Source organism: Ascidia mentula, chromosome 6 (assembly GCF_947561715.1).
Source record: "Ascidia mentula chromosome 6, kaAscMent1.1, whole genome shotgun sequence".
NCBI classification, from domain to species: Eukaryota; Metazoa; Chordata; class Ascidiacea; order Phlebobranchia; family Ascidiidae; genus Ascidia; species Ascidia mentula.
Genome location: NC_138571.1, coordinates 16,560,990 through 16,588,334, shown reverse-complemented (window position 1 = coordinate 16,588,334; position 27,345 = coordinate 16,560,990). Strand labels below are relative to the sequence as shown.

Below are 27,345 nucleotides of genomic sequence, written 5' to 3'. Positions count from 1 at the left end.
GCAAGAAAAGCGTCGGGGTAATAAAGGACTGAGCAGGCAGAAGAGACCCAACCATATCCACATCTCACAACTCTACTACCAAACAGACTAATCTCGCCAGGCGCTGGCACAGCATGCCTGCTCCTTTGTACGAACTAATTGCCCATTTCTGGCACAGTGGACAAGTCTAATGTGGTGGAGGGCCTTTTCAAGTGCTCTGTAATGTATTTGTCACAGGACGAAAAACTTGTTGGCGCCAACGGGATGTAAATGCTTTTTGAACCTTTTTGAAGAATTCATTTCAGGAAAAGGTTATTGTAGGATTACGACTGCAACAGCGTACTGCATATTGTTGGGGTTTCTTTCGAAATATATGATTCCACTTTGTCTTGTTTACTGATATTGAAACGTGCGGAAAGGGTGAATACAATGCCAAAAATTGTTAAAAAATTAATTAAACGTATGATTTTGAGAAGGATTGCCACCAAAGCTAATAGCTTGCTATCTAGCATTGTGGTACGTCGTATTTACATTACCACAATCCAAGTTATTTGCTCTGGCATTCCCATTGAAAATTTAACATTCCTGTTTAGTTTTTGATTACGCAACCCTTTTGCTGCTTCACGTTTCGTAACAAGGGTCAGTGTACGTGTCAGGTGCTTCATTGTGTATAACTGTGAACAACAACATAACACTTTTCAACACAACCATACAAAAACTTTGCAACAAACATAAATAACGAATCAAAAACGCACGGTAACTTGGAAACGACTAGGTTGTCATAATAACAGGTACCTCGGCCGCTGGATGAAATTGGCTAATCACGATGTGCAACTTAAAAAACTAGAGAAATAGTGTTATTCCGCAAAGCTTGTTGCCTTGCTCTATTTTTCTTCGATTTCTGACAATCGAATTTCTTCAACCACTGATTCGGTGACGATTTGCATAACAGTGGTCAGCCATGCTGAAGGGAAAAAATATAAAATTATAACCTTTTGATCCTGTGATGTTTTGAAAAAAAATAAATTAAAAATAAATTTTGTGTGTGCGCCAGTATAATGATGCTGTGTCAGAAGTTTATTTTTTGCTAATAAAAAAAGGTTAATTATTTTACGAAACCGCCCGCTTTGCCAAGCATTTGCTTCGTTTATTTGGGCTTTGATCATTATTCTTTTGAAAGGCATTACCGTAAAATTCTTCCAACTTTTTGGGTTTCTTCAGTTTGACAAACAAAATGTAGACAGGAATTGACGTCAGCACCATTCCTGTTCCGATTCCGCTTTCGACGGGAGCTTCGACGAACGACAGAACTCCGGTCGCAAAACAAAGCAAAGCCGCAAGTATGGGGACGATCAGTGGAAGCTGTAAAGATAAATCAGAAAAGATCGCACATTATACAAATACGACTCGAATAATGTTTTTACTCCTCATGCGGTGTTTCGGGAGTTGTTTTCATAGCGAAAAAGTCCAAAACAACTTCATAAGCACCAGGTTATACGCTTTACCATATTTACATCATTATTTTCCCCAAAAACAAATCAGAAAAGAGCGCATGGTTAAGAGACATAAGCAAAACAATACGACTCTCTGTGACTCAACGTGTGGCGTTTCAGAAGCTGCTTTTGTGACGGAAAAAGGTCGAGAACCCCTTTACGAGTAGCCAAGTTGATTTGGAAGAAAAATTTACGCTTTTCCACGTATACCCCATTGTTTTTCCCGCAAAACCGTTTACGGCTATCAACGGGGACTATTTGACGAAAATTTTTGAAACAGTGCAGCTATTTTGAACGCATCATGACATTTGGATGACAGAGTTTTTCATCACTTCAATACTAGGGTTTACAACCGGTGTGTCGGTTTGCCGTTGTGTAAAGTCGCAAATTATGAAAATGCAATATATATATTCATATATATATATGTTTTTATTTAACACTTCAATTATTTACTGCAGTGATATTCTGGAAACGCGCGACATAAATGTTATCATTATAAATAATGTTGTTTCAATAAAGTGGATTTGATACTAAAATTTGGTGTGCTGAGTGTGCCGTGACCCCAAAACGTTTGAAAAGCACTGCTTAAAACGGCACTTACCTTGAGCGGACGTTCCAGATGGGGGCACTTAAATCTGAGGATGATCAGACCCAGTATGGCAAGTCCCATTGCGAGGTAATAGACGAAGTTAACATACGTAATAAGCAGAAACACGTTGTCAGTGCACATGTACATTGCCGATAATGCACCCTGGAAAGTATCAGGTTCAATTGTTTTTTTATATATTGTCGATACACGGCGGAAACTACAGTGGTACCAAAATATTTCTGGTTGCAGCGAGGCCAAAAATTCCCGAAACTTGGTGAATGGTACTTTGCAAAACGTACAAAAATCATGTTATGTACACATGTACGTACACGCTTGTATATTGATTTTACTGCTGTGTGCGTACACACCATAAAATCTGCAAGAATCCCAACATACAATGACGATATAATATTACTTGTAGAACTTCTATCTTAAAGGTTTTCTACTTACGATCACAATTATGGAAGGTACTGGTGTTAACGAATGAACGCTGATCATTCCCATTATGGATGGTAGATGTCCTTCACAAGCGCCAATGTAGAACAGTCTGTACTTTGAAAGATATAGAGATCGTATACATGATCGAGTTGGAAAATGAAACTACGGGTCACAAAGTTTTTTCAAACTGGATCCACATCTAAGTCCGTGTAGAACAGAAATCTGTGCGAACTTTATTAATTAGGCGTGAACAGGGTTCCCGCCTGTTATTTTTGCTTATAAATTTGAATTGAAATACTACACGAAATCGTAGCGTTAATATTCGCACAGATTTCTATGTTACATAGGCTTATATGTGTTTCAAGTTTGGAAAAAAACTTTGTGACCCGGTGTAATAGTATCTTCCGATCGAGTTTAAGCGTTGATAAATCGTACCGCGAAGAAGTGAAAACCGATCCGTTGATTCCCCCAAAACAGCAAAGAGCAACGCATATCGGTATCACTAGGCTCCACTTTCCCATCGTCAGCTTACCGAATATCTTAGAAAAAACGTCGGTTACACAAACAATTGTTTTAATTACCATTTAACTAGTGTAAACTTATTATTAAAGACAAGACCTTTACACAACCTTTGTTACATAGGAACACGAATAACGGATTTACTCATAATTCTAAGAATATGGATTTTTGAACTGATTATGGCAAACATTTTGTCGAAACGTCGTAAATAAATAAAACATGTCAATGTTTTCAGCACTATGGGCCAGCAGTCTCCTTATTTTCATAATTTTGTTACTTTTCCGTTATATCTTACCACAGCTGTGGCTTCATTTGCAGCCATATCCGCGGGTAGGAGAATGGTGAAGTACGCGAGGTTGACTGAGACGTACAAGATTGTGATGATCAAGATCGAGGTAACGATTGCAAGAGGAAGATTTCTACAGGGGAAATTTCAGCGTAAATCGCGGTAAAATTGAAACATTTTTCCCGCCAAAAACTGTCATAGAAATAAAACCTAATTAAAAAGTTCGTTATCTTTTTTCCTGAGATTATGAATACTTTTTCTAAAAGTAAGACAAGGTCTAATTCCAAGTTATTTGCAATCAATAAACATCAGTTATACGTCTTATGTCAATACCAATTGTTACGTAACTGGGTGTATTGTTACGTAATATTCAAGATAATAAGAACAGTTCAACTAAATAAAATCCCTACGTGTATCACATACCTAGCAGGGTCCTTGATTTCATCTGTAATGTAGTTCAGTTCATTCCTGGCAAAAAATTTGCACATGAATCACAAGGCAAAATGACCGAAAGTTCAGTTTGAATTATTACCATCCACTGAAGGCCCAGAGCCCTGCGTTCACGGCAAGAATGATGCTTCCCAAATCAGTGGCGCTCCCCTTGAATACTCGATCAGGCATTAAATTTTCCCAGTTACCTGGTGAAGGTGTTTAACATGTAATGGACCAAGGGTTACACAACTTAGACATATTTGTCACACATTATCTGTCGCTTGCAAACAATTTTGTGGCCTATTTTGTGGGTGATGGCTTAAACACTGTGGGAAAATATTCTCTTACATTCTAGTTAAATATCAGTGCGTGCCATTTGTAAACCATTTTCATGCCAAATTGAATTGTGTTGAATTAAGACAACAACGGTTCATATGTGCACTATTTTGTGTTTCAGGACTATGTACTTACCCTTAATAATCTCAACCGCTCCCAGTAATATGATAAGTAACAACGCGGCCACCTTGGCTGCTGTAAAGATGTTTTGCACACTGGTTGACCATTTCGAACTCCGGCAATTTATCCAGGATATGAAACCTGTCAACGTGGATGAAAATATGTGAATTTGTTTATATTATGAGGATTTGTTAACAATGAGTTTTGTTGAATAATTGAGAGCTGCAGATAGGTGTACACACTGTTTCGACCTTCTAGGTCAAATCAAGGCAGGTGGTGATTGTGGGTTTAATCTTTTTATTTGAAAACTATTTACGGCCAAAATTATAGGGTCAAACGAGACGAGGGTTGATATTGTAACCCACAACCGCTTACAATATACAATCAAGTTACGACAATTTTAGCGACTGATCCAGCTTTGCTACACTACCAAATGCATTCAGGCATTATAAAGTGCCGAGAAGAAATAGTGCTGCACTGAGCAAATTAATGCATGCCAACGTTTTTGTCCAAACACATACAACCAAGTACTTACCAATAGACAACAGGGATATTAGTTGCAGTGCAAGGGGCGGGGCTAGAATGCACTTTACTTGAACCAGATACGTTGCAAGGGTGAGGGCTATGATGGCATGGGAGGCAGGTCGTATCACTGTCAGCTCAATCCACAATCTATGAGCATGTAGCACAAAATGTGATTCAATTTCACTTTAAACGCAAAATATTGTGTTGCTGGAATAGGTTAATTTCTTTAAGAAAATCTTCGTTGTTACATAATGTGATTTTTCCCAATGAATTGTCATGTTTATTAAAATTGTTGTCTCATGGAGCATACAGCAGTGTCTTATGTAGTAATTCAGGTTTATAAACATTTGCACAGAGTCAGAGTTTTAACAAGCACCCAGGCATCTAAAACACCGGCGCTCTTCAAATCCAACTGGTATATATGACGTCACCACCTACGCGTTTATTTACGATCTGTGACGTCAGTTTGGTCAGCTTTGTAAACTTGTGGAGCTGGACTATTTTAAACTGATGATGGCGTAAGTTTTTGCAGAAACTAAACAAATCATGTCAATGTTATAAACTATGGGTTAATTTCCCCAATTAGTATACATTCAAATAAAAGCATTGTTACCTCATAAAAGCCCAAAATGGGCCGAAAACCTCAAGGATGTAGAGATAATCACCACCGGAGCGTGGAATTGTTGTTCCGAGTTCAGCAAAGGAAAGAGCCCCCAGCGCCGAAAAGGCTCCACATAGTGTCCAAACCACCAAGCTTAATCCGGCGGATCCCGAGTTAACAGCGACACCTGCCGGCGAGACAAAAATCCCAGAGCCAACAATAATTCCAAGCACGATGGCTGTTCCTTCCAGAAATCCAACCGTCCGTTTCATTATGATTTTTGAATCTGATTCTGCGTCGTGTCTAGCTCTGCAAATTTGCGAGATTTGTAGAAATAACTTTTATAAAACGCAAAGGTTCTAATTTTGCTGGGTTGTCTAAATTAAATGACATTATGTAACGCGATTGGGGCCTACGCGAAAGGGAAACGCCAGAGCTATCATGCTATTCACAGTAGAGCATACGGTTTGAACAACCACTGTGTTTATCATCAATGCTGTAAGGCAGCAAAGCACTCAAAAGTGGGCAGTTACTTTACAGCACTGATGATGAACAGGGCAGTTGTTCGAAACGTTTGCTTACCAACAATAGCATGTTAACTCTGTCGTTTCCCTTTCGCCTAATTCACTCCAAGTTTACCGCACCTAAGTTAAGGCTTATATTCGATATATTTAAACTAATCACAAAAGTCTAAGGGTTATTTTTTTATTTTGGTAGTCTGTTCTTCTGGCACATTAAAACGTTTACCCTGAGGAAGCCTAGCCGAAAAGCAGGCGAAACGTTGTTGGATACAGTTACGTTTTACTATCAAAATACAATATGTCTGGCAGCAACGGCAACATTATATTTGTCAAAGAGTTAACAAGAAAAAAACAAGTGCTAAGTAACGGTTTCAAACGATCTCCGGGTGCCTGACGCCCAACAACTGCTAAACTGCAAATGTTCTGTCTCCACTAACGCAAAAGCTAAACCACTGAAAAAGGCGTAAATATCTGGCGCGTTATAACCCTAATGACGTCATCTTGGAGCCTTTTTCATATATGAGAGCTTTTTGTTTTCAGTGCATTTGCCTCAACACTAACTGATAACGTAAAACAATTATACTGGCAAAATACATCAGCGTTAACCGAATTTCCGCTGTGGAGAATGATGAATATTTGATGTATAATCTGTATTGCCAGCGTTTAGACACAAGCGTGAATACGATTTACGCGATTTGGAATGAAACTGGAAGGCGTAAACACGCCAGTTTGCAGCACGTTAATAATTCAAAGACCGCTTTGCTAACTTTGCCCCACAGTCAACAGAACTTGGTTACTTCAGACGCAACAGAATTCCTTCAGTTTTCGCATGTTTTTCGAAACTGTGCTGCAAACTGGTCATTGTATTTTGTACCGTTTTGGTTTGATTCATATAAGCTTTAACATTGACCTCGCAAACCAAACAATCATTGCAGTAGCCTATGATTACAATTCGAATAAACAGCGTATAGTTTTACGTCAAATCAATGGTATTGGATCTCGTCTAACATTCGACAAAAGTTACACTATAGTTAAAATAACCACCTTGCTTAACAAACACGCAGGGCAAAACTATCGCAAACATATCTTCACAAACTACCATCAAAACATGCACCCATATGGTAAAATTGGATACCAATAACACATGTCGGAAAACAACGCAATCAAGCACATTTCATGTAGTGGGAAGTAATGCATTACGTGTGGTTATCCTCGTATAATCCAACTCGAACGAACAACAATCCCATAATTCGGGGCGTCAGTGATTTAATTAATCGGGTGCTCACGATCCCCTGTCACCTCGACCCTGCAGCTGCCGTTTGTTCTGCATCGAATGTAAACTAGGAAAGCCAACGATCCAAGCCATCTTCTACTTCATTGACAAACCATAGGGTTGCTACAAAAATGCTTTTTGTCCAAACTTTTGTTGTTACGTTTTGTTTTACACACAAAGTCTTACGAAACGAGGTTATAAAAGGCGCCAGAACTATTAGGGTCATGCGTAAAACAAGCTGTGTTACGTTTTGTTTTACACACAATCTTAAGTCTCACGAAACGAGGTTAAAGGCGAAAGAACTATTAGGATCATGCGTAAAACAAGCTGTGCTAAAGTTGCTTAAATCGCGATGCTAATACCGAAACTTGATGCTCAACTTGTCCTCCAGCGCTGTGTTATTGTTTATACACAAAGCGTGCTCGTAACGGCGAACTGAAAATTTTTTAGTTTACTAAATACTGCGTATTATCAACAAAAGCTTATCTCCGCCGAACGAACTCTATTCTGTGTCAGAACATTTTTCACACCAACGTGAAAAGTATCCAGCTTCCTTCCAGTGCAAAGCGCGCGAAAACGTCACGTCCATTTGAGAGGTGTCGCGCCACATACAAAAAAAAACACGCGACCAAATTTCCACACAGCTGTAAAACAGTTGGATGTTAAGAGCTTTGCGATATCGCAAAAACTTTCGGTCGCAAACTGTAAGAACTGGCGAGCGTCCCGTAACCTCGTCTTCCCATGCCATTGGCGCGAGAGCCAAATGCGGTCGCCCACTTGCCTGGACATTAAAGGCAACGACGGATGAGACAGCTCCGATTGCAATTCCCAACGCGAGTTACGTTTTAATTGGTGACGCAGAAGTATGCGTGGTTATCGGTACAAGGGTTCGGAAGGGTGGCGTGGCATCTGTGCCCATTGAATTTGCATTTTTACATTCCTGAGCGGTTGGGCTAGGCAACAATAAAGTCTGGTGTTAGATTTCAGGGTGCATTTTACATCATTCGCCAAGTGTTTGAAAGGTGTGCTTTGTCCGTTACAAAGAGGCATGAAAATAAATTGCATCGCATGACAGACCCGCTGTCAATTTTACATGCCGGAACTGCCACAGGAAGTATAACACAAAGTTTGCATTTGTCATATTCAGTATATTCAGTAACGCTTTGTTTACAAAACAAAAACCTGCATTCGAAGCCCGACTCGCGGTTTTCATTTCAAAGGTCGTCTCGAGTCCAATTCTACTTACCGCGATAAATCAAACTAATTGGAAAACAAGCCTTTAAAATCGATCAGGTCTTATGACAAGAGCGCGACTGGACACTGAAAACCAGCAGGCAACATCGATTTACACCACAAGGTACAATTTCGCACAAAGGTAACATCGAACTCTTCAACGCGCCCGCTGGTACAAGTTTTACAAACACGCACGGTTTACCACAACAACGTGATTCCAACTAGTTTCGGGTGATATTTGTACATACTACGGTCAGTACACAATGAAAAGCTTGTTTTTTAGCACAGCGTCGCCGGAAAACGTCAAAGTTGGTCAATGACGTAGCGGCGACCTCTTTGGATGGGTAGGTCACCGCTGTGTGCAGCTAAGCGTATAGCCTACCCCCTTTCTACGATTTTTCTGGCCTAAAAAGCGCCTTTCTCGCATACCTTTCACATCAAGTGCAAGCTGCAACCACTTTAATATTGAAATATAGTTTACTTCCAAACGTTTTCTGTTTGTTTTCTTTCAGGTAAGACGTTTGCCTGGTTGTTCGGAAAACTAATCTAATCAAGTATCAAACTGTCACTTGTTGGACTAATTTTGAACCAGTGGGTTGCAAACTGGGGGCCGTGGACCCAAAGTGACCATTCGAAGGGGTTCAGACGATGGGTGGATTTACCCCGCTTACTCATTTGTCAAATGACCTGGTCCATGGACCCAAACAAGTTGTTCAAAATCCTGCTTTACACCATCACTATTAGATAGTCCTTGGGGCGCTTAAGTCTGCGGATTTGGATCAAAGACATCGTTCTATGAACCGAATTGGTCTTCCGGTTTTGATTAGTTTCGCTCAGGCAGATCACAACCCGTCATCTCCCAATGCGACTGCATGGTAGATTTCTCACGGTAGATTACAGTGGAAATTGTATGTTCTCAACAAAATTGTATGACAAATACTGACAAACCACTGTCTTCGCGCCTTGCTGCAACTCATTCCAAATTAGTACTGATGATGAACACGTCGTGTTCGAAACGTCTGCTTAATAAGAAGCATGTTATCTTTGGCATTTATATTCAAATACTGATCAATTGTTCGAAATAACAAAAAAATGCAAGCGCAGAGCTACTGGCAAGCAATATGGACTTAATTCCCAATAAACAAACAATATTAAGTGATAAATTGTTGACAAATTATAAAATTTATCGCTCAAAGTGTTCCTGCAGTCAATTTTTTTTATGATGCTTAAGTTAAAAGGGCACGTAATGGAGATTTCAGTATATATAAGTTTTCAGAATGGTTGCGTATTGGTGGCGATATCGGCGTTTGTAAGCTTCCGTCAAGTCTGTTTATGACTCCAGGACGAACCACAAGAAACAAAAGACAAGCTGAATACATTCATCCAACATTGTGGTTTCTTTAAATGGAGTGTGTTTCGTTCAATTTGCTTAACCCGGATTTGGTTAAAACCCTTTCTTGTGCATTCTTAGACGCGTACTTAGCCCATAATGCATGGAGAACCAAGGAATCAACAGCGTGAACCAAGGAATCAACAGCTTAAACTAAAAACAGAAAACCCATATGAAGGTTCCGTCCCAGACGCCCCAGACAACTCGAATGACGCAAAACCACGAGGGGCCAAAGAGAAAAAGGCCGTATGAATTCCATCCAAAAGCAAGTAAATTGGTTGCCTTGAGCGATATCCTCTCAAAACAGATTGACATTAAGTCAAGCGTTTCCAATAGACCCAACCCGATGCTGGGTCCTATATTTAGTCGCACAGGTACTTTGGAAGTTTCAGGCAATGTGGTATAACTGGCAAGGGTGCCTGTTGTTCTTAGAAACTAGTTTTCTGGAACGATCAGATTTTTACGTATTTTAGTCGGAAAGTCAGACGTGAGTTAAAGGTTTGCGTGCGAATTAATTGTTGATTGTGGTTACCTGACTTTAAAAAAACAAATTGCCGTCTAAAAATCTGCTTCAACATCAATTACTGAGTATTGGTGTACAACAGTTTTTGCAGTAAACAAACGACTTACTTGTATAAAGCGATGCTTTTTACTGGGGAACTATCAACGCTTGAGGGTAGAGAGGAAGGTGCAAAGTTCCCAAGTAAAGGTTGCCGTTCGTCGCTTTCATCATTCATTTTGACGACTTCTATGTACAAATGCCAACAATCAAGTTAAACCTATGCTTTTTTCAGTCACTTGAGGTCAGCTGGGTAAAACATAATCTAGTCAAAAACACAGCGTTTCCATTTTGCCAAACATTCAACTTTACATAAAACGCTTGAGAAATATTATCCAGCCACTAGAAAACAACAACACTTGTGTCAATCTAAACAAGCCACCAAATGCGCTCAATGAGATTTGACACCATAATGATTTAATCAGTAAAAACGCCCTACGTTGATGCCCATAGCAATTGGTGTTCTGGCAACAAGATGCAGCATTTCTAAACCCGCTGCTTGTGAAAACCACTTCGACCAAGGCACAATTCCTGAAGTACGTAAACCCGCACATACATTGGAGCCAATTAAGTCTTATCAGGTCGAACGGAACTATAAGCAAAAAGCAAAAACTTCTATCAAACCGTCAAAGCATAGGTTGGTAGGACAAAAAAAAAATGCCATGTCCCAATTTATAGGCGAGATTTCTGATATGGCGCCATAGTGACGCGAACACCACTTGCATTTCCAACTTTAGTTTCTATTTAATCCGGACGTTTTAGGTGGCATCACTACCGCTTTTTACTTTGTTTCGAACGATGAAAGCAAAGCCAAATTGACCCGACAAATCAGACCATACCAAGCTGAAAAATATTGGTGAGCTTGATAAGATTAGACCGTTGGATCGAAGCAGAAAGCAGGATAAAAACAAATGGGCGTTACAGGTGGTTAAACCGAACAAACTTTAACTTGCGCCCAAAGCATAAACAAATGGTGGTTGTTATTGTATAGTTTTTTTGTTGGTTTGCTTAACAAGATAAACTGGGCGAGGTAAACAGTATCAAAGGGAGTAATTAGAATTGGTTATTGGTCAACAAGTTGTTAGTTTTCGATTTTGCTGGAGAAAACGCTTTCACGAGAAACGCAGTGGTGGCAAAAATAGCAGGTTGAATCACAGGGTTATCCCAAGCACGTCACAGAAGCCAAATGTGACGTACTGGTTTGGAAGCCGTCTTTGTATGGGTGCGCAGGATGGGTGAGGTATAACTGAGGCGTGACCGTTGACAACGTTCTATTTTCGAAGATTCGTTTAGTATCGGACATCCAGACATAAAAGTTTGTGTTTTTAGACAGAAAGGTGCACGTTTTTCAGGCGTATAAACTACTGTCGTTGCTGTTCGAATTGCGAAAAGCATATTTATTGATTTGAAATGAAGTGTAGCTGAAGTCAGAGTGGCGATACGGATTCACCGTTGATGTGAAAAACATATGCAATGAAAACTGTCTTTCTTTTATCCCAATTCAAAATATTTACGTTCTCACGGTGAATAACAAAGTGTGGGACCTGTTCGTTTCGTATTAAATTATTTGTTAAGGGCAGAGGAATATCTGCAGGCACCTTATAATGTACATGAAAAGGTTTTGCGACACACAGGTGTATCAAAAACATTTACGCAAAATGAAAGACTTTGTGATTTTTGGTTTAAGAGTCTAAAAACCCGAATCCAATTACACGACCAACAGTATGCGAAATTTCTTTTGTCATTTAACAGTGTAACCAGCGAGTAATTGGATTTATATTAAACATCCGTTGACGGCGTTTGCTGTGCGACAAGTTCGGCCATCTCTCAACTCTGACGATAAGGTCCATGACCACCAATAGGTTTCACAGCCTTACTTTTGAGTCTGAACAGTCATGCTACTGCGAAAGAATGAAGCAACGAAGAGTTAAAAAGATGGAAATTTCCCCACTGTCATTGAAAACTAAGGCGCAAGTATCTGTTTTATCTTTACTCATATTGGTGCTACTTCTGTGCGACCTTGGCAACGCAAATTCTGTGATTGAGTACACAGCCACCATGAGCTTGTACCGTGATTCCTCGTACTCCACAAAGCTGACAAACCCAAGTCTTAAAACCAACCAGAAACTGTACATTGAGGTATGTTGTGTTGTCCTCTACACTGCCACTAATAATGGCCCAACTCGAAAAATACGTAAATACAGTTCAGTCAAGACGTCTGAAATATGACACAAGTGTATTCTCCTAAGATCACCAAAATGCTTTTATTCATGTAAATAATGTTTTTTTTGGGCAACAACAGCAACAAATGGATGATAAGATTTAAGCACTTAAATTCATGACATGCTATGTGCAGTTTTGTTTTGTTCCTATTTCCCACCTTGTTTATGGATCGAAATGCTTCACATAAAATTATCAGCACCAATACGTGGCCACAAACCGCAGTGTTAACACTCAAACAAAAAGCTGATTTCGCCAATTCACAGATCAGCACCGACCTTTCTCCGTCTGGTGAAATAAAGTTGGTCCTTGAACATTGCTGGGCGACACCATCTCCGTCCCCTTCCGACACGAACAGGATCATACTTATCGCCGAGCCAGGGTAAGATGCAAATTTAGCTTTGTGTAAGTTGTACAAGAAAAGACCCCAAGTCATTTGTCGTTGGTTTTTTCTAATATGAATACATTTCGCCTACAATTAAGCATCGTCAGTATCACTGAAAACCAATGCGTTTTAAAACAAAATAAGTGCTCATCCTGTAGACTGTTACAAGCGTAAAAATAGATTTGTGTTTAACTTTCTTTATATGACTTCGTCCAATTTAACAATAGGTCGTTCGTTTTTTAGGTTTATATGTGGTAAAATCATTTACGGTAATATATACCAGTTCTTCTTAACTTTTTTCAGTTGCGTTCGCCTCTTTTAAACTTTGCGGCACTACATTTACAAAGTTGTATCACGCATTTTATTATTCTATTTTTGCATAATATTAAATCCGGTCAAATCTTAATGACATTGTGACGTCGTTTCAGATACCATGCATTTGTGAAACTGCAACTTTTTTTATTGTAACAATTTTAAAATTTAATATGTGTATGTTTTTTTTATTGTTTGTCAGGTGTGCAACACATAGCGTTTCAACACAAATAACTGAAAATGGAAAAGAAAATTTCGCTCGATTCAATCATCAAGTGTTCAAGTATCGTACCAGCTCCACCATCACCACGCACTGCGTCGTGGCCTTGTGTACTAACAATTGCGAACCGGTGGGTGAAAAAGAAGGAAGTGGTTCAGCCATACTGTCCGGAACCCTGATAATTTTTTAATTAAATTAATTTTAGCGACTAGCCGGCTACTGAAAGCTATGCTGTCTATGAAATTTTACTGTTTTATTCTATTGTCAAATCAATGTTGCTTTTATTATCATGTTAATTTTGTTACAATTTAGCTTAAGTGCTTGCTAACTTACCTAACTTGACCGGTTCGCAAGTGCAATAAGGTTGAGAATTACTGGTCCAAATTATCGTTCAGTTGTTTTTGGCAACGATTCCGAGACCAAAGCAGCGACTTAAAAATCTAATCGTTCGAACGACATTCTAAATGGGAGTTTCTTACATTTAAAAAGTTGTTTTGTCTGCAAAGATAACAAAAATAAATCACTTCATGTCAATTCTACTGGAACAGAAAGAAATTTTTACCTTTCCATCAAATAATGGGTGTGTTTGTGGTGGCAATTGTGCGCAAAACCTTATTTTGCATATATGTTTTATACCCAAATATGCACTGTCGTGAACCGGCAGTTCACTACGTGTGAATCCCAACACTGAAAGCTAAACGTGCTTAAATTTGATCAGACTTGCTCGAAACGGAGGAGAAGGAAAAGACAGAGCGGCGCGGACGTGACTGAGACAATATCGACCACGTACAGGGTGGTTTTAGACGAACCTGAGCCCCATGAACTTCTTCCTCAACGAAACTACAGTGTTTCGCCGACCCTTGAAAACATCACAGAGGCACCGTTCCCAAGGACGGAACCTGCAAAAGGTGAACATTTAAGTTAGAAGTCCGAATTCTGATGCCTTGGGCTGGTATATAACACATAACTGGCGCTGGAAATATGTTTACAGATTGATATATTTTACTTGTAATCCAATATTACGCGCCAACCTGCAGTGGTATTGATCAATATTCACCCATGGAATCTGTTAAACTGGAAACAGTGAAAAAAGCTTTGGCGTTGTCTCCCTAACACCGCTCTAATCAATGGTGACGTTTTGTGACGTTGAAATTTATTTTTACACCGCGAAGAAATCCCAACCGCCGCACACTAAGTTTACGTAAGCAGAAAACCACGCCCGCCTGTGATGCACTGTCTCGTTTCGTAAAAAGGACCTCTGCTGAACGGCTATGCCTTTGTCAAAAACCGTGTACCTACTGCTGAGATTTAATCCTTTATTTTGATAGATTAATATCTGATTTTTGCTCAAATATATAAGTTTCCAATGTTGGAAAGTTAAACATCAAATCGTGGAACCTTTTAGCGCACGAAAAACAGTGTCCACAAAACCATGTTCAAATTTAATCAAATTCTGACAATATAAATATTGTATATGCAGCTATTTGCATTGTTAAGTGTGATTATGGAACCGTTTTTTTGTTGAGAAAACCTTTTGCTTTTGTTTATTTCAAAAATATTTTGCATCATTCTTTTAACTTCTATCGTCTTAGTGGTTAAACAAAATGCAGCATTTTTCTTCAAAAATCTATGTTTAGGTTTGGATGGAACCACGCTGGTCATAATCGCCGTAGTCTTGGCCGCTGTGGTCGTTATGGCTGGGATAATGGCGTGTGCCATTTTGCATTGCCGTCTCAAGAAATCGAAAGAGAGAAAGGAAAGAAAGCAACGAAACGTCGAAGTTTATTCCATCGTACACCCGGCATATACGAAGTGACTTTCTTTCTGCACTTTGTTTCAAAATGTTGAGAGAATTACATTTGCACTTCTACTTTTTGCGTGTGATTTCTATGGCGGAAATGCATGATGATTTTTAATAACCTGTTTTAAAACCGCTGAAAGTTTTTTTTGCGTTTATTTCAAAGGACTTTAAGTACTTCTAAAGTTCACAACGAATATGAAGCCACTATAAAGTAATAGAAGAACACATGCATCCTTATGCAGTATGTGTTTCTTTTTTACCCACTAGTTTTCCCTGTGTTTTGCAACCTTGATTTCTTCTGTTTCGCGCGTATATCGGAGCATACTTGCACTAATTATCGTACAGCTGCATAAGCTATAATTTCTCATAAGCTTTAGCTTGCAGTTTTGTGCGTAGGCCTTTTGTACACAATTTTTGTAAAAACGTATATTGCATGTTTTCTGACACATGTCAGATCGTGACAGAGTCTTGTAACTCATAACATTGACTTACAGTGTATGTGCAATTTAGCTCCTGTAAAGCAGAATGTGTAGGTTTTGTTGGGCAAACTATACTTCGAAAATTATAACAACGACGTTGATTTAAACCTTTCTGCTTTACAGGAGCTCCATCATAAGGCGGTGATTTTAATTTGTTTTTACAAATGCATGAACTGCCGTCTGCTCGCTTTGGATAAATACATTAATATTCAATATAATAAACCGTATATAAATCAATTTGGATTTCTGTGATATTGTAATACAGAGCATGTTTAATCACAGAGATAAAACCACCAAAAAACATTATTAACCACGCATGATTGAACATAATTTTAGGCTAATTTGACCATAGAATACTAAAACATGTTACCCATATGATTTGACACAAGAAAGGAATTTCTGTGTATTCAAAGGTAGGGTAAATTTTTCAAAAATAGGCATAACAATTTAATACATTTAATAGCTAAAATTAAAATGATCGGTGCGTTAAAAACATGTGGAGAAGATCAGGAAGCCGATCCGCTTGTTATACGGATTTAGAAAGATTTGTTTCCGGTTTAGGTTCGGTTTCTGTTCAAGTAGGTGACCACAGATGTTAAGATTCAGTTCAAGACTGTAAAGGACTAACTTTTATTTGGAATTGGCGATTTAATTAACCGCACTATCCGAAGTTTAAAAAAACCTAAACATATCCGAATTATGTAAAGATCCGGAATAAATAAATCTGGGGTTACTTTACGTGTGTCTGAGGGACGATTGTAGAGTTTTGTTACCAAACAAGACGTAATAGCATGCTTTAACTTTAGTTGCACAAAATTTCGTATGTTGCATTGTAAACTGGGCAGTACAAAGTTTTGTGACACCTCCCCCCTTAGATCCAGTGCGGTGGCAACAAAGAAAAATCCGTCAATCCTGGAGATTTAAAAAAAATATAAAAATAACATTTGTTGTGGCGACGTTTGTTGGTATTGCAAAATTTGGATGGTTTACTAATTCTGGCCATGATGTGGTGGCGCAGACGGAAGAGTCTGTCCAAAGCCAAAAGTCTATTGTATAAAGTTGCCTAAATGTCTCTGCCAACCGTCTCTCTGTACATGATTCACCGACAAACAGGTCAATCCGAACAAATATTTCGTTATCAGGCCTGTGGGATAAAGTCTGAAGGCGGCAAATAATTTGTTGAGCCTAAAGCGGGGGTGCACAACCTTTTTACTATTGCCGGCCGCAACACACACCACTGTGTGCTAACGGCCGCCATTGAATATACTGCTTTTCCAACGATATACCCCTGATAATTACGACAAGTTGACGTGAGCATTATCAGAAAGGAATGGAAATCATTCCATACCTGAAAAATGTGCACTGTTTATTATTTACAATTACCAAATTACGTGTATACAATGTAACGAAGAGTCGAAGTATTTAATGGCTGCCTTGTTCTTGTACGCCCATAGACAAACTTTTAAAATTAGGTTGCTCGTTGAAATCATCAGACGAAGACCCGACTCCAAATTGCTGTCCAACATACGTGTTCGGTACTTGTTCTTCAAATACTTCATTTTTGAAAACGCTGTTTCGCACACGTAAGTGCCTTCAAAAAGAACGAGAGTTTTTCTGGACAATTCTTGCAGTTTAGGATATTCAACTGCACTTTTCCAGGTATCCAGCAAATCTTCTTCGTCTTTACATTTCTTTACTAGCTGCTCGTTATTTTTTAACTCAACCAGCCCCATTTGAAGACGAAACGGTGCAATTTCGGTTTCCACCAGATTTGGAAAAGCAACGATTCTGATTGTTTGCGAAATTTTCTTAAAATCTTTAAAACGGTTAAATTCCTCCAACAGCCCGTCCAAAACGCCGGAAAGATGTCGATTGGAATATTCTCAACGTCTAATTCTTTGCTGTCAATCAGCGCTGTCACTTGCGGAAAATGAAAGAAATTGCGATGCCTAAAGAGAAGACATTTGTCCCGGAAATCTTGTACTTTTTTGTACAGGAGACAAACTGTTGTTGTTTTTCCTTGCAAACTTTGGTTCAGATTGTTGACATGAGTTAGAATCCACCAGAAGCGCAAGAGATGTGAGGAAGTCAACGTTGAACATGTTTTTAAAGTCATAATATTCACAAGAGCAGAACACGGCAAGATGTTTCTCCCTATGACAACCAACGGACGGAAAAGTGATAAAGCACATCCTCCGCTGATGAATCACTTGAGCTTAAAATTTCTCAAGTGATGCCCGAATGAATAAAATAATACCATTTACGTCTTTCAGAACGTTACTTAAAGCAATGGATTTGGAACACAATGCTTCATGGTGGATAATACAGTAAAGATTAATGAGCTCGTTATTTCCATGTTCCTTGCATACGTAATCTGACAATCTTGTCACAAATCCTTGTTGCTTACCCGTCATGGCAGGTGCGCCATCCGTGAAAATGCCATGAAGACGTTTTAAATCTAATCTGGAGCGAATGTAGGCATTTTTGACTGCATCAAATATGTCTTCACCACGGGTAGCCAGTGAAAGAAGATCCTTACACAACTCAAAACTTGTAGATAGAGAACGAACGAAGACCAGCAGTTGCGCAGAGTTGTTGATGTCCGTAGATTCGTCAACAGCGAGCGCAAGTAAACTCCCTTCTTTATTAACTTTTGCTTTCAGAGAGAGCTTCAACTGCTAAGCTATGTCAGATTGCCGGCGTTGCACAGTAGCGCGCGAGAGAGGAATCGATGAGTGATCTATTTCTTTGCCGGAATGAATGCATTTAACAACGTCTATGATACATCGCTTAACAAGTTCTCCATCGTAATAAGGCTTTCCTGCAACACCTAGATGACATGCCACTTTGTAGGAAGCTTCGCAACGTTGATTGGTGGAGTGAACGAAGGACGAGATGCAAGCGCTTTGCGGACGTACACGCTTTTTTAAATTTTCGACACTGACCTTCCTAGACTCTCCGTCCGACTTTTCATAGGCGTGTGACAGATGCCGCTGAAAATGCTGCTTTGCATTATCCCCTTTTACAGTTTTAAGGATTTGACTGCAAATTAAACACTTCATGGAATGTGTTGCTGTCTTCATCATAAAATAATCCACCTCACATTTGGGACTAAACGCCCCTTTCTCTTCTAACAACCTTTTTCGTTTCAGCGACATGACTGAGTGGTTCCACTGTTTAGCTTTTTGACAATTGTACATGCGTTCATGACAATTCACCGATATGCTATCAATGTTTTATGACGTCACCATCCGAATTGTTGCGCTTTGTCTCGCCTGTGTTTTAAATGTTGCGGTGGCTGCACCAGTTACTACTCGCTACAGCGAACGAATGTGTTTTACGCGGAAATGGAAATGGGCCTAATTAAAAGCTTAACTTTTGAGACCGCTTTAAAAACAAGTTTCAAAGCAACGACGGCCGCTAATGCATATATTTTGATATAAATGTGCACGGCCGCAAAAAAATAGCGTCCGCGGCCGCATGCTGGTTGTGCACTGGTGGCCTAAAGTAATGTAAATTATGACAAAAAAAGATTTTTACTGGCACGTTGTTTCATTGTTGACAAACATGATGTTTCAGTTTAGTTTAGCATTTTTTTATTAAAAATTACTCAGCAATTCCAAAACAAATTAAATTGCTGAGTCAACACATTCAAAGGACGAGATTACATAAAATAATTTTTTGCGTGTGGCACGGGTTTGTGTCAAAATGTCATCCCCAGTCATGGCTTTGTTCCGAAGCTTATTTGGACAAGTTTTGAAAGCAAGGTATAAATATATGTGTTTGTGTTGTATTTCTAGACCATTATTTTCAATTTGGTGAAGGTATCAATGGCTGGCTCCCTTGTAAAGTTTATGTCTAAATCTGAAAGCATGTTTTAGATCTTGTCTCTTTGATGTGTCAGCATGGGTTTGCAACGACCTTATTATTAACAAGCTAAATTATTAAACAAATCCTGTTTCTCATGTGAACATATAAAGTGCTGGTTCATGATATAGTATAAATTATTATATTAAAAGTGGGTTGCAAACTAAACTTGTTTGGAACCACTGGTTTAGAGTCTAGAGATAGTACTTAATGAAGATAGGATCCATTTGTATTTAACCCTTACTTGCATATTACCCAAAAGTAGTTACCACATAATAATTTAATTTTAACTTTTTATTTTAGGGTTGATGCCATTCAACACAAGCCGCTGCATTTGTCCTGCTTATCTTGTGTCAAAAAAAAGAAAAAAATTAAGATTGGACCAAAGAACTTTGTGGAAACGGCAATTAAAGGAACACCATGATATATTGCTCGACATATGTCTGATCCATACGTCAAAAGAAGATTTGTTGAAGGATATAGGTAACAATGCATGAGGATTTTTCAATATTTTTAATGTTATGCAATCATGTATTTGCTTGATTTTGTTTGACATGGACCAGATGTAGAAGTGCATTTAAACTACTTGAAATTGACAAAGAACACAAAATACTTGGGCCTGGGATGAAGCTTGTGGATTTAGGGGCTTCCCCTGGGTCATGGTCACAGGTGGCTGCGGAAAAAAATTTTCCCGTGCAGGAGATTAACCTAGGTGACCATTGAATTTGATTAAACTAAATTTATCTGTGGGTCCCAACCTAAATTCTAATGTGTCTTTGTAAACAACCAGTTGGGAAACACTGCTTTAAATTCACCGCACACATAAAATTGATGCAAGCTTCTTAACCATTGAACAGTGGCATTTTGTGTTGTTTGCATAAAAATGTAAACCCCTATGTTGTTATTGTTTCCAAGATGGTTCTGACTGTTTATCGAACACTGGAATTGTTATTGCCTGTGACCGGCTCAAGTTTCCGGCATTGGAAAATGTTGTTCAAATTATTGGTGACTTTACAGACCCCAAAACACAACAACTAATTGCCAACAAATTAAAAGAGGTGATGTCATGTTAGTAAAATCAACAGGAAAACATATTAAAATTTTGTCAGGGTTTTCCAGATGACAAAGCAGATATTGTAATTTGTGACGCTGCAACAAACTCAACTGGTTTCCATGACACTGATCACATGACCATTACCAACCTTCTGATTTCAGCTACGGTGTTCGTTAAAAAGGTAGGTTCAACTTTAGAGTCATTGTTATGAAAAGTTTTTCAAATTTGATTTAATTTATGAAGTTTCCCTCCTTCCATCATATAAATTTGCCTGGTAACGTCAGTAACAAACTCAAAATACATTTTGAAGAAAGTTTCTGTCCACAAACTTGTTAATAGAGATCCTCATGTAACTTGTCAACAAGAAATATACACTGATGCTTATTCATGTTTCAGATTTTACGACCAGGTTGAACGTATCTATTTAAAATTAGAACTGGTCGGGAGATTGATAGATTTGCTTCTATTCTTAAGTGTTTATTTGGCAAAGTTAAGCTTGTCAAACCTCCAGCAGAGTGGAATCAACTGAAACATATTTCCTTTGTAGACATTTCATGAATTTCTGACAGTTTAAATTACATTTTTTAGTGGAAAATAGAAAGTCTTGTATCGCCGACAACATTATTTATACAACTCCATTTAGCTGTTAATATTGCACCAATATAGCACTATTAAAATATCAACACATCTAAATTATTTATTCGACCACTTTATCACACCAAAATGTCACATTTAAAAAATTGCATTGCCAGATTTATGCAAACTGATGAAAGAACATTTCAAAGAATTTAGTTTAAAAATGGATTTTATTTTGTTTTTATTTTCTTGAATGAATCCATGTTTCAACAAAATGCTTCTGGCAGCATTGTTGATATGTTTGAATCTATCTGGTCCCCACTGAATCCCTCCGTACCATCGCGAAACCACAACAATAACATTTCTTGCATCTAATATTTGAAGTAAATGTTGTAAATAACTCGAAGTGTTTCTGAGATATTTAACAGTGTCTCGATGGCCTGAGCGGTTATTGAGTCTCTTCGATTGTTAAATCTGCTTCTGCCTCGTTCTCACCAGCAAACCGCTGATTCCAAATAAACAGTTTATTATCAGGCTATGGGAATAAATCCCAAGCCGGCGAATAGCTTGTAGAGTCTCAGTAATATTAGCAGTGTAACAGTAATACGATAAAACAAGTAGAATCGAATGGAATCAAATAGAATCAAGTAGAATCAAATTGAATCAAATAGAATCAAATAGAACCAAATAGAATCAAATAGAATGAATTTACCGGTCTAAACTGGCTCTTTTACGCTCTCCATTATGAGAGCTGATTGGTCAATAATGTCACGTGATATCATGAGTAATATATTGCAGGAACATAAAATACAGTACACATCAAGATTATCTGTGGGAGCGGATATAGATGATTCACGCGTGCTGTACTAGCAGTCGCTTGTTCACACATTCTGTTGCACACTAGCTGAAGGAGTTGATCCTCCTTGTATTATTTTACTCGAGAATATTCGATGGCTAAATCATTTGGGGCACGTTATGGGATTATGCATTACATGTGCAAAGCTGCGCGCAAAACATTACGCAATTCAAGCACTGGTTTCTGTGACGTATGTTACAAGTACTTCCCCCTAGATTTGCAGGTGATGAATATAACATCAGCTGTGGGCGATTAAAAAGGATTTTAATGCGATTGAACGAGTAAATTGCAAATGGTGGGTGCGAAAAAAAATGATATAATACGCAAATTTGGTAAGTTATTAATAGAGAAATCTCGGTTATAATGGTGCACAAGGAAAAGTCGCAACAAATGTGCAATGACATGCGAATACACAAAGGGTCATTACCATGTCGTGGGGGTGATAACAATGCGAGAAGATTTATGGATAGGGCCATGCGCCTATGCAGTAGGAGGTGCGGCTGGTTCTTATTGCTGGGCATTTACATTTTGTAAATCAGGGTACAATTCATGCAAGGGATTATTTTCAGCCTCGTTTTGTACTGCTGCTTCAGGTTCGTTACCTGGTGCATTCCTATTGAAGGGATTTAAGTTTGTCCGAGCCCGTGCTATATAATGAGCAATAGTTGGTCTTACACGTGGGTATAGGCGTAGCCAGACATGCTTGATTGCAAAGCCTGTTAATATGACACCCCAAATTAAGGATAAAATGACTAAAATAGCCAAAATACTGCTCCAAAATGGGTCTGTTATAGAGGAGAGTGTCATTAATAACGTTTGTTTAAGTACTGAATGGATGCTGCTTGAGGATGCGCAAGTTTGCCACATCCGACGTTTTGGAGAAGTCCTTTTGCCTCCAAAATACGAGTCTAAGCGTTCATTCTGCCGTTTGGTCTGTGCCAGTGACGCAAGAATTGAGTCTAGATCCCTCAGCGGGTAATGAGGGGTTCCTACAGGGACATTCTATAGAATGTTGGAAGCTTCGATAAAATTATCTTACTTAATCGACTTATTTATAGGAAGCAATTGCGGGGACATTGTACAATTAATAAACCGAAAGATTTTTCCTTGTATTTTCAAGTGAAAAATCCTATTAGGTTGGTAGTGCTCTACAAACTGTACCTTTGAGTGTAATTCTCTGTTAGAATACAGCTGCCACTTGGTTTGCTTCGATTTAGCGGGCCCTGCTAATTCGGTAAACAATGGATTGTGGCATACACTTAATGTATTGTAAAGAGCGTATACGTACATTTCGGTACGTGCAGCCTATCTCTGTGATAGTTTCTCCAGTAATGGCTGCTTTCTGTTGTCCCGTGAGTAATGATATAGTAAGAGAGGGGTAATGCGCGCGTTAGTTGCAAGTAGCAACGAGAGATAAGATTGCAGTTGACATTCTAGGTAAGATGCATCAGCATTCAGGTGTTGGAAACTTGATCGTAATTGATCATTTAAATCGTTTTGGTAAAAACCAATAGCAGTCGGCATTGCCTCAGCAGGCGGGCGTAAATAGTGCATGATAATTGGGCTGGACAAAATCGCATGGAGTGGGATGTTTGTGCTCCAAAAAAGTAATAAGTGTCTGTAGTAATTATTTCTACAGCGGTATGATATGGCTGGAATTTCCTTTAAATTTCTATCAAGGCGGAAACCATTCACATGGCAGTTTTTGGTCATGTTGAGCAGGTGGCGATGGCAGGTTTCCGGGGGAATATCTCGTATTCCGCAACTTGTTGCGGCGAACAAATGCGCAAATTGAAATCAAGGTTAGTTGTGCCAGTGCACCAAAACATGGTTAATAATAGAATTATGTACAAGGAGGGATGTCTTGTTAATTGCCTTTCCATTGGCAAGGGGGAGTGCATTTATTTGCACGGGGACCGAAACGCGCGTGATAAAAACATAAGTCTGAGTTATAACGCTGTCTATTTGGGGGATATCCCGAAAATGGCTTGCTCGGCTGCTGTGACGTACTGTACTGCTGCGGCTGCTGAAACAGCTGAGAAGAGCTTCCGGTCGCGCGTTGCGGTGCTGTATTACGTGGCTGAAATGCGTTACGCCTGAACGGTTGTGCTTTATTGGCGGCGTTATCGTGATTGTGCGCCGGGGGACTTGACGGATTTGTTTCCGATGACACACTACGCGGCGAAACTATGGGAATTTCTGCTTCGCTTGTTGACATGGCGACGGTTTGGCTTGGGGATAATGGGTTTACTGTTTTACTGCGTGTGCGCTTACTTACGGGCGAAAAAATGGCTTCCTTCATGAATTTACTCAACGTGGTTGTTACAAGTTTGTTGGGTTCAAACCCAACACAAAGGTTGATAAAAAAATGGCGACTGGAGCAATATGCTGGCTTGGGGAAGATGGGTTGCAAATGCCGAAACAACAGGCGTTTGCATTAATTTGTAATTGCCAAAAACAACAGGCTTTTGCGTTAGCAGTCTGTAATTATTATGGTTTCCTATTGGTAGTGACAAACCGTTATGCCGGACAAACAATTGGCGCTAAACTATGTAAGTTTATAAAAATTTCCCTAGCGACCTAGGTCTTATGGGAGCTATTAGGCTTTCAAAGGGGTGAAACACAATATGCACATTGAAAAAAAATGATCATGCAATAAAAAGTCGGTTATCAATAAACAATTAAATGCGTGTGCGAGCGATTATAGTTTTTGAATTATTCGTTTTTGTTATTGTCGAAGGTATTCTACCTCTCGTTGGACAGAATTGCTGCGGTTGTTCCGATCTCCTTCGCTGTGCTGTTGGGTTCCAAGATGTTGAGTGGGGCGTCTTCCTTGTTGTGGAAACGAGTCCGCTGGTCCAAGTGGTGAACGTGATTTGGTCCTGATGTTGCGTGGGGGAGGTGTAGAAGGTTCCTTGCTTCCAGATGATTGTCTTCGGCGCCTAAGTGCGCTTGCCAAGAGGGGGGCCAAGGTTGAGTGGTTGCGCGGCCGGGAATAGAGCTGGAGTTCCTGGTCAAAAAATATTTGAGAAGTTGGAGACAGATTGTCACCTGGTCTTCTGGTTTGGCGTGCTGGTCGCCTGGAGTTGTACGGGCTGCCTCGTCGGTTTGCCGGGTATCTTGGTGTACTGGCTGGTGAAACACGTCTGCTTCTTTTCTCTGATCTCAAGGGAGTTGCCGAAGACGGGGCACTATTGTAAATAACTCGAAGTGTTTCTGAGATATTTAACAGTGTCTCGATGGCCTGAGCGGTTATTGAGTCTCTTCGATTGTTAAATCTGCTTCTGCCTCGTTCTCACCAGCAAACCGCTGATTCCAAATAAACGGTTTATTATCAGGCTATGGGAATAAATCCCAAGCCGGCGAATAGCTTGTAGAGTCTCAGTATTATTAGCAGTGTAACAGTAATACGATAAAACAAGTAGAATCGAATGGAATCAAATAGAATCAAATAGAACCAAATAGAATCAAATAGAATGAATTTACCGGTTACGCTCTCCATTATGAGAGCTGATTGGTCAATAATGTCACGTGATATCATGAGTAATATATTGCAGGAACATAAAATACAGTACACATCAAGATTATCTGTGGGAGCGGATATAGATGATTCACGCGTGCTGTACTAGCAGTCGCTTGTTCACACATTCTGTTGCACACTAGCTGAAGGAGTTGATCCTCCTTGTATTATTTTACTCGAGAATATTCGATGGCTAAATCATTTGGGTCACATTATGGGATTATGCATTACATGTGCAAAGCTGCGCGCAAAACATTACGCAATTCAAGCACTGGTTTCTGTGACGTATGTTACAATGTAAAACCTTTCCCCAGCATGTGTCTCTCCGTCATCATCACAATCTTGATGAAAAGTATTTGCTTTCTCGTTAAAAACTCTGTAGGCGTAAATATTATGCGTTGCATTGGAAATTTTTCGAATTTTTAGTAGTTCTTGTAACACCTGTTGAACCTGAGAGTGTTTTGCAATGACAGCTAGATGACCTTGGAATGTACTTTTTCTGTCTGTAAATGGATCACCATGATAAATACTGGGTTCTTTATACACGGTCTCACTTTCTGTTTTTGATACTTTAGATTGGGCTTTTTTGTTGGCTTTCACCAATTTAAATTCTTGATTGTTTTCATCCACAAATCCACGCAAGTGTTCAATCCACAGAATAAGAACATTTTCTCCTTTATTATCAGCACCGATGTCGGCGATACTTTTCTCTACGCTTTGTCGTTCCACTCTTTGTAACCAGGGTGCAGAGAATGAATATTTAGGAATCGCTTGAGAAGGATAGTCTGCGGGTAAAGTTACCTCAAACACCAGCAACAAAGGGCTGTTCTGGCCTATTCTCAACCGGAAGTGTCCGGAACACTCGTTGACCACCGACCAATCACCCTCGTAAATTGAAGAAATTGCTTCTATCTCTTCAATTTGTCGACTTAAATCGTCCATTATTACAAACAATCCAGTCAAAACGCACTGTCCATTTTTCTGGGACTTCCCCGCTACAATTTTGCCCCTTATTATCCGCACCATCAAGGTTCATGGAATAAAGTTGCCTCTGCTTTCTAATTTAAAAAAACATCGCGCTAATAGGTGTGCATTATTCAAAATTGAATGTTTCTTTTATTCAACAATTACAAGCAAGACGATAAAATTGAAGCAATTTTATTTTGTTTATTCTTGAACCTTTGCTTCTCAGCATTCTCCTTCCTTAATCAGAGTAATTTCGTCACCTCCAGCGGTTACCCTGCAAATTATAATGCGTACTTTTAGTTTAAATATTTTGCCTAGTGTGAAATACTTACTGTCTGCACGATAAAAAGTTCAACCTGCAAATATTGGCATATGTGATACCATCACTTCCACATACCGGTATAAGAGCAAGAACGCATATACTGCAATAAAAGTATAGGCAGAATAAGAAATCATTACCAACGATAAATTATTCTTACGTAAATCATAATTTCCAAGGCCTTGAAATTTGAAAAATTATCAGTCAACATAAATTGCACGAAAAAGAATGCAAACGGTTTAATACTTAATTTTGTTCGGAGAAACTTTGCATATAAATGCCAGATTGAGAATGAAGACAAATAAAAGTACGATAAGGGACAAATGACATAAATCATATTTTAAACAAATACTAACTGTCTGCATGGCGCAGGAAAACCTCTAACTGAAGCTGTGCAGAGCAACAACACGACCAACAGTGCAACTATTGCAGTCTTCATGCTTTGATCAAGTCTATCTCCGATTTCTAAATGTAAC

The 27,345-nt window shown here is 39.1% G+C and overlaps 4 protein-coding genes and 1 pseudogene across 6 annotated transcripts; 2 read left to right on the top strand and 3 right to left on the bottom strand.

Moving 5' to 3' along the window:
• Nucleotides 1-863: 863 nt before the first annotated feature.
• Nucleotides 864-11,597, bottom strand: LOC145907321 (large neutral amino acids transporter small subunit 1-like). Its single transcript, XM_082994744.1, has 13 exons — nt 11,492-11,597; nt 10,366-10,483; nt 5,331-5,627; nt 4,728-4,864; nt 4,208-4,333; nt 3,837-3,942; nt 3,728-3,772; nt 3,314-3,437; nt 2,935-3,038; nt 2,512-2,608; nt 2,074-2,223; nt 1,167-1,341; nt 864-943 (listed from the first exon to the last, which is right to left on the bottom strand). The coding sequence occupies exons 1-13, from the start codon at nt 11,595-11,597 to the stop codon at nt 864-866; spliced, it is 1,665 nt and encodes a 554-aa protein (XP_082850870.1).
• Nucleotides 11,267-16,016, top strand: LOC145905442 (uncharacterized). The gene is made up of 5 exons (XM_082992645.1): nt 11,267-12,433; nt 12,781-12,896; nt 13,414-13,561; nt 14,150-14,339; nt 15,069-16,016. Exons 1-5 carry the CDS (start codon nt 12,143-12,145, stop codon nt 15,245-15,247), a joined length of 924 nt encoding a protein of 307 aa, XP_082848771.1. The 5' UTR covers nt 11,267-12,142; the 3' UTR covers nt 15,248-16,016.
• Nucleotides 16,017-17,133: 1,117 nt separating this feature from the next.
• Nucleotides 17,134-18,869, bottom strand: LOC145907320 (general transcription factor II-I repeat domain-containing protein 2B-like; annotated as a pseudogene).
• A 504-nt stretch (nt 18,870-19,373) lies between these two features.
• On the top strand, nt 19,374-21,349 carry LOC145905931 (rRNA methyltransferase 2, mitochondrial-like). 3 transcript variants are annotated; one of them, XM_082993260.1, is made up of 6 exons: nt 19,374-19,478; nt 19,882-20,061; nt 20,142-20,290; nt 20,494-20,636; nt 20,688-20,813; nt 21,029-21,349. In XM_082993260.1, the coding sequence occupies exons 2-6, from the start codon at nt 20,018-20,020 to the stop codon at nt 21,044-21,046; spliced, it is 480 nt and encodes a 159-aa protein (XP_082849386.1). In that variant the 5' UTR covers nt 19,374-19,478; nt 19,882-20,017; the 3' UTR covers nt 21,047-21,349. The 3 variants fall into 3 exon arrangements, with proteins under 3 accessions (XP_082849386.1, XP_082849384.1, XP_082849385.1); XM_082993258.1 differs by having other exon boundaries at nt 20,688-21,088; XM_082993259.1 differs by lacking the exon at nt 19,374-19,478 and having other exon boundaries at nt 19,549-20,061; nt 20,688-21,088.
• A 1-nt stretch (nt 21,350) lies between these two features.
• Nucleotides 21,351-26,526, bottom strand: LOC145905930 (protein IMPACT-B-like). The gene is made up of 2 exons (XM_082993257.1): nt 25,889-26,526; nt 21,351-21,608 (listed from the first exon to the last, which is right to left on the bottom strand). Exons 1-2 carry the CDS (start codon nt 26,524-26,526, stop codon nt 21,365-21,367), a joined length of 882 nt encoding a protein of 293 aa, XP_082849383.1. The 3' UTR covers nt 21,351-21,364.
• Between the last annotated feature and the right edge of the window lie 819 nt (nt 26,527-27,345).

Bases quoted from the DNA above. Each gene is read 5' to 3' on its own strand.
- LOC145907321 (XM_082994744.1), bottom strand. From the start codon at position 11,597: ATGTCCGATACTAAACGAATCTTCGAAAATAGAACGTTGTCAACGGTC. The intron at 5,628-10,365 runs GTAAGTCGTTTG...GCAAATTTGCAG, and splicing joins AAAAGCATCGCTTTATACAA to AGCTAGACACGACGCAGAAT. The intron at 3,773-3,836 runs GTAATAATTCAA...ATTTTTTGCCAG, and splicing joins CTCTGGGCCTTCAGTGGATG to GAATGAACTGAACTACATTA.
- LOC145905442 (XM_082992645.1), top strand. From the start codon at position 12,143: ATGACCACCAATAGGTTTCACAGCCTTACTTTTGAGTCTGAACAGTCA. The intron at 12,897-13,413 runs GTAAGATGCAAA...ATTGTTTGTCAG, and splicing joins ATACTTATCGCCGAGCCAGG to GTGTGCAACACATAGCGTTT. The intron at 13,562-14,149 runs GTGGGTGAAAAA...AAATTTGATCAG, and splicing joins GTACTAACAATTGCGAACCG to ACTTGCTCGAAACGGAGGAG.
- LOC145905931 (XM_082993258.1), top strand. From the start codon at position 20,018: ATGTCTGATCCATACGTCAAAAGAAGATTTGTTGAAGGATATAG. The intron at 20,291-20,493 runs GTGACCATTGAA...ATTGTTTCCAAG, and splicing joins CGTGCAGGAGATTAACCTAG to ATGGTTCTGACTGTTTATCG. The intron at 20,637-20,687 runs GTGATGTCATGT...AAATTTTGTCAG, and splicing joins TTGCCAACAAATTAAAAGAG to GGTTTTCCAGATGACAAAGC.
- LOC145905930 (XM_082993257.1), bottom strand. From the start codon at position 26,526: ATGGACGATTTAAGTCGACAAATTGAAGAGATAGAAGCAATTTCTTCA. The intron at 21,609-25,888 runs GTTTTACATTGT...AAACACTTCGAG, and splicing joins GAGACACATGCTGGGGAAAG to TTATTTACAACATTTACTTC.